The 12,856-nt window shown below is 39.4% G+C and overlaps 2 protein-coding genes across 3 annotated transcripts in view; both read left to right on the plus strand.

Moving 5' to 3' along the window:
* The window catches only part of GARIN1B (golgi associated RAB2 interactor 1B), a 39,430-nt gene extending 31,263 nt beyond the window's left edge, over nt 1–8,167 (plus strand). Inside the window, exon 10 of the mRNA XM_055114837.2 lies at nt 6,916–8,167. The gene's annotated coding sequence lies outside the window, so the exon portion shown is untranslated. The remainder of the gene's footprint in view (nt 1–6,915) is intronic.
* The window catches only part of CALU (calumenin), a 32,158-nt gene that overhangs the window by 1,320 nt on the left and 17,982 nt on the right, over nt 1–12,856 (plus strand). For both annotated transcript variants that reach the window (XM_034964952.3, XM_034964953.3), the window contains exons 2-3: nt 6,916–7,730; nt 7,936–8,167. In XM_034964952.3, the coding sequence (XP_034820843.1) occupies nt 7,718–7,730; nt 7,936–8,167 (245 nt within the window). In that variant the 5' untranslated portion in view covers nt 6,916–7,717. The remainder of the gene's footprint in view (nt 1–6,915; nt 7,731–7,935; nt 8,168–12,856) is intronic.

Raw genomic sequence — 12,856 nt, forward strand, 5'->3', positions numbered from 1 at the left:
GGGGTTCCAACAGGATTCTTTTGAGAATCACAAGTAGGAAAGCCATGAGCTCACAAAAATGTATTGAGTATGCCTGAGTGAATAGTACTCAATATAGCTTTGAAACCAACTCATTGTCACTCTCAATGTAATCATTGTTTGTTTTCATTCATCCAGTGATGTGTCAAGAAGTACTTATTGATAGCACTTAATATCCATTAGAGCAGTATTGGGATCTATATATTGGTGTTATTTTTTGAAATTTATTTATTTTAGAGTTGAGGGTCTCACTATGTTGCCCAGGTGGAGCCTTGAACTCTCATGCTCAAGCAGTCCTCCTGCCTCAGCCTCCCAAGTAGCTGAGACTAGAGGTATATAACACCACACCCTAGTACATTGGTGTTAACACAGATTTTCTGTAACGTAGGTATACCAGGGATATTGAAAGGACAGAGGTGTAGCCAAGGATAGCCACTGGAAATGCTAGCTAGGCCATAAGGCCCTAGATTCTCACTCTCTGAACTCTTAAGTATGGATGTTGCTGATGCAGTAATTTATGTATTAGAGTTAAGACAGCTGAAATAACACTTTTGCCTGTTCCTGGCTGATTGCCAGATCCAGTAAACGGAATTGGAAGTTGGAGAACACAGGCAGGCAGGAACCACATTGCTGCCAAGTACCGCCCAATTAATTTAGTAGGATGTATTAATCCAGTAAAATGTATTGGTATCAAAAAAGTGCAAGACAATGTATTAGGGACAATATAGGGGTAATAATTTGTATTAGAATGATATGTAGACATTCTTCCAGAAATGTAGATTCTAAAGGGGAGCTAAGGAGACAACTTAAGGTAACCTATGGTCATTGTTTTTGAGTGGTTCAGACGAGTTTTATAGAAGTTTAGATTGGATCATACCCTTTTTGTCCAAAAAGAAAAAAAGATAACAGATCACTTCCAGCTAGAGTGATCATAGTAGGTAGGTCTTCTAGGATCTTAAATTTATTTATAAACATCTGGCACTGAAGGAAGTTTGAGCTAAAATAACTACCAAATTCTCAACAATGTCACGCATGTTACTCATGCACAGCAAAATTACAACTAGAAACCAAGGCTCCTATCCCTACGTTTCAAATAGCATTTCTCTCACAATTGATTATGTATTAAGGCTTGTCAACGAAAAGGAAACTTTTTTCTCTCAGAATTTCGAGAACTTTTTTCTTTAAAAAGTTTTTTATTCTGTAGCCAGAAAAATTTAAAGTTTGTGCTGGGTTGCTTTGGTTATAGAACTAATGAAGCTTGAGTAATAGTTTCAGACATTCTCAGGGTTTTTCTTCTGCAGCCAGATTTTACACTTTTATTATCTCAGCTGTCTTATAAATGTATTCCCTCCATCACACAATATAATTAGAATGTATTGATGAACAGATGTAACTTCATCACTAGAGAGACGTTAAATAAATTATGTGTTGGTATCATGACTTTTATCAAATCATGAAGGATGCCATCACTTTTATGTGATAGTCCATTGGTATAGTACTAAAGTTTGTAAGTAAAGAATGTCAGATAGATAACAAGATAACTTCATTTTCTAGATCTCATAACCTGGGCCTTAGTATAGTTAAATTGCTATCAGTCTGTTCCCTGTAATCTCCAATTGAAGTAGACAGTTAAACAATGAGATCCTGCTTTTGCTGCGTTATGGAGAAATAAATGCCTTTTCTGTTGAATATCCGTCCAGCTCAGAGAACTGGAATTTTACTGCCACACCCATTTCTCCCAATTGTTAACATTGAGCAATGGGTCTTTGGTCAACCAGAATAACTGTTGGATCACTCAGTGTTAACGTTCTTGTGAAGTTGAATTTAAACATCTAAATTTCCCTGAAACAATTTAAGTATTCTGTGACCAATGGCACTTTACCAAAATTGAAAGTTTGGGCCATGTATTGATCGCAATACTGGTCCAATGGATACACTATGGACACTAAGGACAAAAACTTCCTTGAAAGCTCTAAGTTCTTACCTGAAGGGTGGGGTAGGGAGAAGTGATAAGAATTTAGAGCTTTTAAGGACATTTTTGGATGGATCGAAGAAACCAATTCTTAAGACTCATTATTATTAAAATCACACTTAACCCAGTTAAGCTTTTCTCTTTATAAATTACTGGAACGATTCATGAAAACAACTTTATAGAAGACCATTATTGGTGACATACTAATACTACAAAAGGATGATAGCTACTGGATGTATTTTCTGTTCTAATCTTTTGGTTTGTGTCTAACATGCTGTCCAATAAAAATATAATACAAGCCACATATGTAATTTTAAATTTTCAGGTGAAAATCTAAAACAGGTGAAAGTCATTTTAATAATGTTTAATCTAATACATATAAAATACCATTCTTTCAATATGAAATGTAACACTTATACCAATCGCAATTCACACTAGTCACATTTCAAGTGCTTAATAGTCACATGTGGCTAGTGGCTACTGTACTGGGCAGTACAGGCCTAGATTTTTTTTTTTTTCCCAAGAAAAAAATATTAGATGTTACCCTTCATGGAAGAGGGACAGAATTTTAGAGAGAGAAACTCATTTGAGAAATGGGAGGTGGGGAGATTCCGTTTTCACAACCATTGGTTTACTTTCTAGATCACATGATAAAAGCTCATACAGCTAAGTCTTTTGTTTATGTGTATCATATTTTTCCTAATATTATGTTGTCCATTATGTCCATAATATATCCATTGGACCAGTATTGTGATCAGTATGTATGGCCGAATGGACACACAAAGATCTTTCCAGCTGGAAGTGATCTGTACCTATTCCTCTAAACTTTTTTTTTACTTTTTGGACAAAAGTATCCAATTTAAACTTTTTTTTTTCTTTTCTTTTTTTTTTTTTTTTGAGACAGGGTCTTGTTCCCTCACCAAGGCTGGAGTGTGGTGGCATGATCATGACTCACTGTAACCTCGTGTCTCCGGGGCTCAGGCGATCCTCCCACTTCAGCTTCCCCGGTAGCTGGGACTATAGCTGCGCCACCACACCCAGCTAATTTTTTGTATTTTTGATGGAGATGGGGTTGCCTAGGCTGGTCTTGAACTCCAGCATTCCATCCGCCTTGGCCCCCCAAAGTGCTGGGATTACAGGCTTGAGCCACTGCTGCTGGCCCAGTCTAAACTTTTATAAAGTGTTGAAGTGGGTGAGGAAAATGAGAAGGGCCATTAACTTTGTATCATTTGGTTTCAATTTGGTTGAAAAGACAAAGATGCTTCAGAAATGAAGTGTACTGGCTGGTCATGGTAGCTCACACCTGTAATCCCGACACTTTGGGAGGCCAAGACGGGAGGATCACTTGAGGTCAGGAGTTTGAGACCAACCTGGACAACATGGTGAAACCCTGTATCTACTAAAAATACAAAAATTATTCGGGCGTGGTAGACCATGCCTGTAATCCCAGCTATTCAGGAGGCTGAGGCAGGAGAATCACTTGAACCCAGGTGGTGGAGGTTGCAGTGAGCCAAGATCACACCACTGCACTCCATCTTGGGCAACAGAGACAGACTCAGTCTCAACAAAAGAAAACGAAGTGCACTAAAGTAGATTTTCAAATGCTGTTATGAAGTTATTTTTTACTGTTCCTTTCACATCTTCCCATATAAGATATCCTTTGTCTTAGATGTCTTTTGTTTCTGCTTGAACATACATGCTCCATACCAAAAACCATATGGTTTTAGATAAATCTAGTACAGTTTTTGGTATGGATGGTGTTTTTTGTTTTTAGTGTCTATATTCATAAAACAAGAGGCCTTTGTTAAAGTTTCTAATAGCCAGGAGTTGGTATATATGTGGGCACAAAGGACGTTTTGTTTTTTTTTTAAGTAGAACTTATTTAAAGTGCAGATTTTTCATTCCTCCCTGCAGAAAGATAAAGAAGTAAAGATGGACCATTGGCTTTGTCCATCTGGGTCCTTGATGACCGTTGTAGGCAGTTTCATCAATAGTAAGGAAGCCAGGTTTCAGGGTAGCATTGGACAGTGAGGAAGCAGAGGCAGCAGGGTAGAAACTGTGGGTGAGGGAAAGGGAGGAGCAAGCATGAAGGAACAGCACAGTCTGGGAAAGACTATGGGTAGTGGAGACCTGAGAAAGCACTGATTGACAGAATGGAGGAGCCTGTTTAAGGGATGAGATTGAAAGTTTAATCAGGAGAGGGGAAGGAGGGAGAAATGGGTGAGTGATAAAGCTAAATCACTTGGCTTCTACTCTTTGGAATTCTGGTATCCTTGTATCAAGATACTAAGCCTGAAACATAAATGTAGTTTTCCCTCTAAATCACAGAGTAAACCAATCTGTTACATTTCTGTATGCTACATGTCTCAAAACTTGGTACAGTATCCTTTCCAGGACCAGATTATGTTAGAGTGCATAAGTATTTATTCATATTGTAATATTTGGGGTTGGCAAGAATTGTTAGGGTATTATGCTATATTTTATTTTGAGAATGTAATCATTTGTAAAATTTTCCTAAAGATAAAGTCCCCTTAGGCATAAGGAAAATCCTTTGTTGCAGTGACTCTTGATTTTACTTGATTCTGCAAGCCTCTGTCACTATACATATTGTTGGGATATATCCCAAAACATCAACAACATATAATTCTGTTTTTTGTTTCCAAAGTTTTGTTTATCTAAAGAATTATTTGTTTATAGGCTGGGTATGGTGGCTTACGACTGTAATCCCAGCACTTTGGGAGGCCAGGGCTGGAGGATCGCTTGAGACCAGTCTGGGCAACATAGTGAGACTCTACAACATTTTTTTTTTTAATTAGCTGTGCATGGTGGTACACACTTGTATTCCCAGCTACTTGGGAGGCTGAAGTGGGAGGATGGTCTGAGCCCCAGAGGACCAGACTGCAGTGAGCTATCATCACACCACTATATCTAGCCTGGGTGACAGAGTAAGACCCTGTCTCAAAAAAAGAATTGTTTATAGTTTGAGACATAAGTTTCATTTTGCCCTGAAGTAAAGGCATACTCACTTTAATGTTGTATTTATAGAGCCACTAAATCTCGGATTTTCTGTTTACTCTTTAACTGATTTGATTGATCAGTTGAATTATTGGAGGGTCAGCCAGAGTGTTGTTCACCCAGAGCAATATTTTACAAGTGGTGCACACAGAAAGCTAATAAACATGAGAGTGTGCTGTTCATACAAATTAGACAGTACAGCAGGATACAGTATTAAAGTTCACTTTCACACCAATCTTACCAGCCCACCCCATTCCTGTCTCTTCTCCCATGAACCTTGTAAACAGTGTAAACCACTGTTTACACATGGGTGTTTGTCTTTGCACACCATTTATGTGCATGTTATATTTTATACAAATAAAAACAAGCTGGGGAGATTGTTTAATTTTGTTTTGCTTTTTATGTAAATGAGATCTTGACATTGTTTTGAACCTTGCTTTTTTTGTTCACTTGACATATCACTGCAGATAGATGCATCTCATTTTCCATTTCACTGCAGATAGATGCATCTCATTCTTTTTTTTTTACATTCTTTTTTTTGAGGAAGGGTCTCGCTCTGTCACTGAAGTGCAGTGGCGAGATCTCAGCTCACTGCAGCCTCTGCCTCCCGGGTTCCAGCACTTCTCGTGCCTCAGCCTCCTGAGTAGCTGGGACTACAGGTGTGTGCCACCACACCCAGCTAAGTTTTGTATTTTTAGTAGCGACGGGGTTTCACCGTATTTCCCAGGGTGGTCTCGAACTCCTGACCTCAAGTGATCCTCCCGCCTCAGCCTCCCAAAGTGCTGGGATTACAGGCATGAGCCACCATGCCTGGCTGCTTTTTTTATTTTTTTCGAGATAGGATCTCTGTCACCCAGGCTGGAGTGCAGTGGTACAATCTCAGCTAACTGCAACCTCCACCTGGTGGGTTCAAGCTATCCTCCCACCTCAGCCTCCTGAGTAGCTGAGACTACAGGTGTATGCCACCATGCCCGGCTAATTTTTGTATTTTTAGTAGAGACAGCATTTCGCTATCACCCAGGCTTGTCTTAAACTCCCGGATGCAAGTGATCCGCCTGCATTAGCCTCCCAAAGTCTTGGGATTACAGGCGTGAGCCACCACCCCTGGCCTCATGTCATTCTTTTTTTTTTTTTTTTTTTTTGAGACGGAGTCTCACTCTGTAGCCCAGGCTGGAGTGTAGAGGTGCTATCTCGGCTCACTGCAAGCTCTGCCTCCTGGGTTCACGCCATTCTCCTGCCTCAGCCTCCCAAGTAGCTGGGACTACAGGCACCCACCACCACGCCCGGCTAATTTTTTGTATTTTTAGTAGAGACGGGGTTTTACCGTGTTAGCCAGGATGGTCTCGATCTCCTGACCTTGTGATCCACCCGCCTAGGCCTCCCAATGTGCTGGGATTACAAGCGTGAGCCACTGCGCCCGGCCCATTCTTTTTAACCTTTGTGTATTTTTCCATAATCGAGATTTAATATATTTTACCAATTCTCTGTTTTTATTTGTTTTCCGATTTTTTAATCATTGTGAACTGTCATCATTGAACATCTTAATACAAGTATCTTTGTCTGTAAATGTGGGTATTTTGATGGGATTGAATGAAACAATGTTGAGAAACATAGCCAAGTTCTAACATTGATAGGAATAGAGTAAGATAAGTACCATCTTCTACCCGTTTCTCTATGGGTTTCATGGTCTTGCTTTCACATTGCTTCTTCTGATGGATTTTCCTAACTCTTAACCTTCACGTCATCAGTAACAGTACCTTATTTGAGACTGGGGCACTTGGGAATGACTGCCCCCCAACCCCCGCCCCCATTATCTCCTTAGGTACTTTTCTGTTTGTCTTACTGCGTTGTCGTATTTACTCTAGAACACTTTCCAGTCTCTACTGATATGTCCTCCTCTGCCATTTCAGGACCTCCCACCCTCCCCCACTGAGCTGCCTTCCCAGTGATGAAAGAAAAAATGTAAAAGCCTGAAAACCCTTCTTCTTGATTTTTAATTTTTTTTTTTCCCTCTAAGACCTTAACCACTCTGGATAGTATCACGGGGTATCAGTAGAGTGTGCTAAACAGATGTGTACTCTGCAGCTTCTTTGCAGGTTTTTTGTCACATTTTTCAGTCAAGTGTTCCAGCTTTGTGCTTGTTCATTAGAGTCACCTGTGACTGCAGAGATTCTGAAAGTTTGAATCAGGGCCTGGAAATCTGTACTTTGAACAGTACTACAGGTGGTATTTATGCCTAGGCAAGTATGGGAAACAACTGTGCAGAAGGATAAAGACGTTCTTATCTATGACTAGACCATCTGAATGATTTGGCCTTTGAAGGTGACTCAAGGTTGAGCCTGGATGTTGGAGACTTGGTGCTATAGACCAAGGAAGCTGCCAAGTATTTCGCTGGTTCCTAATCTCATGAACATCAGAATCACCTGAAAAACATTTAAAGCTACGAATGTCTGAATTCAGCTTCAGAGACTCTAAATCAATAGGAGAAACTTAAAGCTTCCTAGATGATTCCAATAACCAGCCATGTTTGAAGACCAGACCACCAATGCGTACAAGAAGTAAAGGATTTGGAGTCAACATTTAAACCTTGGTTCTTTCACTTTTAATTCTTATGAACTTGGGCAAAAGGATTAAAGTTCTACTTTGGTATCTTTTGAAAGAAAACAGAAAGTGGACATTTTAACTATAAGTTTCTTATCAGCCTACAATCAGATGAAGGAAACTGGTAAAAATTTCTCACTGTAATAATTGAAGAGTCTGATATTCCACCATACTTATTTTATGGATTAAGTAATATTTGGGATAATATAAAAGACTTGCATAGATATGTATATCAAATTAATAATTTAACTTGGATGTGAGCTTTTAATTTCTTATTTTGTTATTAAGCATACTGCCTCCTGAATTAACTGCTTTTCATTTTCTTTAAGATCTAATTATCATGGACCTGCGACAGTTTCTTATGTGCCTGTCCCTGTGCACAGCCTTTGCCTTGAGCAAACCCACAGAAAAGAAGGACCGTGTACATCATGAGCCTCAGCTCAGTGACAAGGTTCACAATGATGCTCAGAGTTTTGATTATGACCATGATGCCTTCTTGGGTGCTGAAGAAGCAAAGACCTTTGATCAGCTGACACCAGAAGAGAGCAAGGAAAGGCTTGGGTAAGGTACCACCTCTCAGGGGTCTAGTGTGGGTAATGACATTCTTTATAAAGGCTAATTCTTTTCTTTTCTGGCTCAGTTATGAGTAAAGTTATATTGAACTATTAATACATCTTCTGAAAGCTAACCATGGAATTACTACCTCTAAAATTTCATTAAATGCCTGATTTCATACATTTTTAATTGAATAACAGTTGGTGCCTCATTCTACAAAGCATCATTTTTGCATAAAAGTACCAAGTACTGCAAGACCCAACTTGAACTGCATTATCTTGCTACCAGAAGAACATAGCATGGGGGGATTTCTCATCTCTTCTCATCTCTACTGCTTTTAATTTTTAAAAACTATCTGTACCCTACTGACCTGGCACAAGCCAAGTCTTTGATGGGCTAATAAACGGCACATTGGATCCCTATAAAGTTTATGATTTCCCGAGGTGTCCTTCACCCTCTTTATTTTCATTCTCAGATATTTGTTTAATTAAAAAACAAAAATCAAACCAACTTTGTCTTTTAGAAAATTATAACTTAATGTCTGAGTATGAGTTACTGTTTCAGTAACAGCAGGGACATAGTCAGGTTCTTTGGCTTTCTCGGTAGACATCTTTTGTCCTGAAAAATGGATTTGGTAGAATCCCAGTTGATTATTTCTAATTGGGGACCTGAGAATGTCTTTTTTGGTCCTTCCAAAGCCTTACTTTTGAAGAAAATGCAGGTCAATTTTGTAAAAATATTCTTCTCAGTGAGCACTGTTGGTGCAACTTCCTGAATTGTATTCAAGAGATTTGTGTGGAAAGTTGTGCCACACATAGCAATTTCTAAAAATATTTTGCCTTGATGGGTAGCATTTTGATCATAAGACGTTGTAGGATTTGCTTTGGAAGATGCTGCAGAATAGATTTATTTTTTCATTGGGTTATCTACTGACTGAAGGGTACGATGTTTTATTCTTCAACATTGTCAGAAATAATAAAGATATTTTGCTATATAGAATGAGCACTATCACATAACATTTGAAAGTAGATAGATATGCATCACAGAGTTAGTTTTCTATTAGGTTGCTTTCCTTTGGGAGACCATCCTCACTTTCAGTTTTAATCTAATAACTGTACTAACATTCCAGGCTGAAAATAGAAATGCAGGTCAGGTACGGTGGCTCACGCCTGTAATCCCAGCACCTTGGGAGGCCGAGGCGGGTGGATCACGAGGTCAGGAGATCGAGACCATCCTGGCTAACACTGTGAAACCCCATCTCTACTAAAAATACAAAAAAAATTAGCCGGGCGTGGTGGCGGTCGCCTGTAGTCCCAGCTACTTGGGAGGCTGAGGCAGGAGAATGGCGTGAACCCGAGGTGGAGCTTGCAGTGAGTCGAGATCACGCCACTGCACTCCAGCCTGGGCAACAGAGCCGTCTCAAAAAAAAAAAAAAAAAAAATAGAAATGCAGAGGGTATTCTAAGTCTTCATGTCATGCCCATTAATATTGTGCACGTCCAACCCACATTTTGGTCTGCACATATTTTTTCACAGAATTAACTCTAAAATAATGAAAGGCCCTTAGGTTTGGTATCATTTAGGGTAGATGGTACTGTAATGAGGATGTTCTGGCTCCTTGCAGGTAGGGAGAAAGCTCTGCTGGCACTTTTCAGTTGAAAGTATTCCTTTTTGTGATCAGTGAATATTAAAAGTTCGTCACATACGCAGATTCTGTATTTGATTAGAATAAGATGATAAAATCATGTTTTTTATGGAATGTGTGAATAGACTGTTTGCTTCTCCCAAATTTTGTTGGTAGTGACAAATATCCCTACTTTATACAGTAACATAGTGTTGGGAGCAAGAATCCCACATGAAACTTTTAAAAAACTTCTTTACTGTGGCATTTCAAAACATTGTTTTGGTGGGGTAATGTATACCAGCTGGGAACAACAGGTTCCCTCTTTTTTCCATCTGTCTATAAGGCACATAATTATTAAGAGATAAGTCATTGTTCATGCCTTTAGTTGCAAAAATTCACGACTTTTTGAAATCTTTAATAATAATAGCTAAAAGAACACAGGAAACATTTTAAAACAATTCAATATGCAAGTTTCAGGTATTTTTTCTTATTAAGAATGTTGACAAATAGGCGATTTTATGTATCCTTAAAATGAAGATTTGTTTTGAGGTAGTGGTTCTTAATATTAAAAAAGTTCTCTGGCTGGGCGCAATGGCTCATGCCTGTAATCCCAGCACTTTGGGAGGCCGAGGCAGGCAGTTTATGAGGTCAAGAGATCAAGACCATCCTGGCCAATATGGTGAAATCCCATCTCTACTAAAAATACAAACATTAGCTGGGCCTGGTGGCGCGTGCCTGTAGTCCCAGCTACTTGGGAGGCTGAGGCAGGAGAATTGCTTGAACCTGGGAGGCAGAGGTTGCAGTGAGCCAAGATCGCACCACTGCACTCCAGCCTGGCAACAAAGTGAGACTCCGTCTCAAAAAAAAAAAAAAAAAAAAAAAATCCTTGATATATTTACTATAGAAGTGAACTAGAGCAGTTCATTATCCTTTTGGGGATCACAGGCCCAGACCCTTTGGGAGTCTAATGAAAGCTAAGGACTTTTCCTCAGAAAAGTGCACACTTATATATACAATTTTGGGCCAGGCGCAATGGCTCACAGCTGTAATCCCAGCACTTTGAGAGGCTGAAGCAGGAGGATTGCTTGAGCTCAGGAGTTCGAGACCAGCCTGGGCAATATAGGGAGACCCTCTCTCTACAACAAATTAAAAAATCAGCTAGGCATGGTGGCGTGTGCCTGTAGTCCCAGCTACTAAGGAGGTTGAGATGAGAGGATCCCTTCAGCCGAGAAGGTCAAGGCTACAGTGAGCTATAATTGTACCACTGCCCTCCAGCCTGGGTGACAGAGCAAGACCCTATCTCAAAAAATAATAATAACAAAATAAGAAAATTTTGCACACTGAAAATTTCAGGAATATTAGTCACCCTTCTGGAGCCCATTTATTGATCCAAATTCATAAACAACTGAAGGGTTTGCTTTATGCTCCTTGAAATGTAGAGGTATGTGCTACCTCCTAAAAGAAATAACATGAGGTGCACTAATGCACTGTGTCTGTCCTAGAATAAAGGCTTATTTAGTGGCATCCATAGGGTTCTCCCCTGTCACAGGACTATGACACCATTAGCTTCATAAATTTACACAGGCATTTAAAGATGATAATTTAGAACCTTATGCCTAAAATAGGATGTGCCCACTTCCAGTGTACTTACACAACTGCCTGCAGGCTTGATGCTCAGCAAGATAAGAATGGCTTTTACATTTTTAGAGGCTTGTTAAAAAAAAAAAAATACACACACACACACACCATACCATATGTTGCCCACAAAGTCAAAAATATTTACTATCTGTCCCTTTTTTAAAAAAGAAGTTTGCCTTGTAAACTATATTTCTGTTTAAGTAAAAATAAATAAATTTTTTTCTTAAGTTTGCCAACCCCTAGGTTAAACCATTTGAGTTGTTTGCATTGAATAGAATGCTCTTCAGTCAACTTAATTAAGAAAAGCCCGTCTTGAACAGTCATATGTCTTTTTTTATCTGGGCGATCCTTCTCTTCAGGCTATTTATAATAGTTTAAAAATACCTTTTGGGGGTAGGAGGGGTTCTGGTTGCCCTTTTTCCTTGCCGTTTATTTCTGAGCTGTACAGTGGCACTATTGGTAGCCAGTATCATTTGAGCACAAACTGCATTCCATTATAAATAATGTAGAACTTTTCAGTATTGGTATAGCTTCGTCTGTGAATAGTGTTAAAATTCTACAGGACTAAAGTTACAACAACAAAAATTGTCCTTATGTCTATGTAGATAGAAGAGGATATTTAAGAGATAACTACTTTTTTTTTTTTTGAGACGAAGTCTTGCTCTGTCACCCGGGCTGGAGTGCAGTGGCGCGATCTCAGCTCATTGCAACCGCCGCCTCCCAGGTTCAAGAGATTCTCCTGCCTCAGCCTCCTGAATAGCTGAGATTACAGGCATGCGCCACCATGCCCGGCTAATTTTTGTGTTTTTAGTAGAGACTGGGTTTCACCATGTTGGCCCGGCTGGTCTCGAATTCCTCACCTCCCGCCAGGTAATCTGCCCGCCTCGGCCTCCCAAAGTGCTGAGATTATAGGCGTGAGCCACCGTACCAGGCCAGAGATAACTTCTTACTGGTTTACCTTTCCTGTTAACATTTTAGAGCAAGATTACACATTCTCTGAAGGAAAATGCTAGTTACTTACAGGATTTAAGTAATAGTTGTATCTAACACCTGATCTGTATCAAAATGAGTCTCTTTTCTTAGAGTCACTAGTACTTTTCAATTCTGATCACTTTCCTATGTTGTATTCATGAAATGAACACAAGCTGGGGAAAGACATTATTTGCTACCAAGTGACAATCTTTTCAATCCTGCAAATAATAGAGCATAGGAGTATACCAAGATTTCTCTTCTGTTGGAAGTTTTGACTTCAACTTCATATTCCAAACTGGGCTGCTTACTTGGGTGACATTACATAGGATGACTTTGCCCCTATAGTTAAGTGATTGCACCTTTAAACAGAAGTTTTCATATCATGGACATATTTTTAAATCCGTAAGATGACAGATCTGGAAGAAAGACACTTATAAAGCTTCATAAAGCCACTGATTCTTT

The sequence above is a fragment of the Pan paniscus genome, chromosome 6 (assembly GCF_029289425.2).
Source record: "Pan paniscus chromosome 6, NHGRI_mPanPan1-v2.0_pri, whole genome shotgun sequence".
Taxonomy (NCBI): domain Eukaryota; kingdom Metazoa; phylum Chordata; class Mammalia; order Primates; family Hominidae; genus Pan; species Pan paniscus.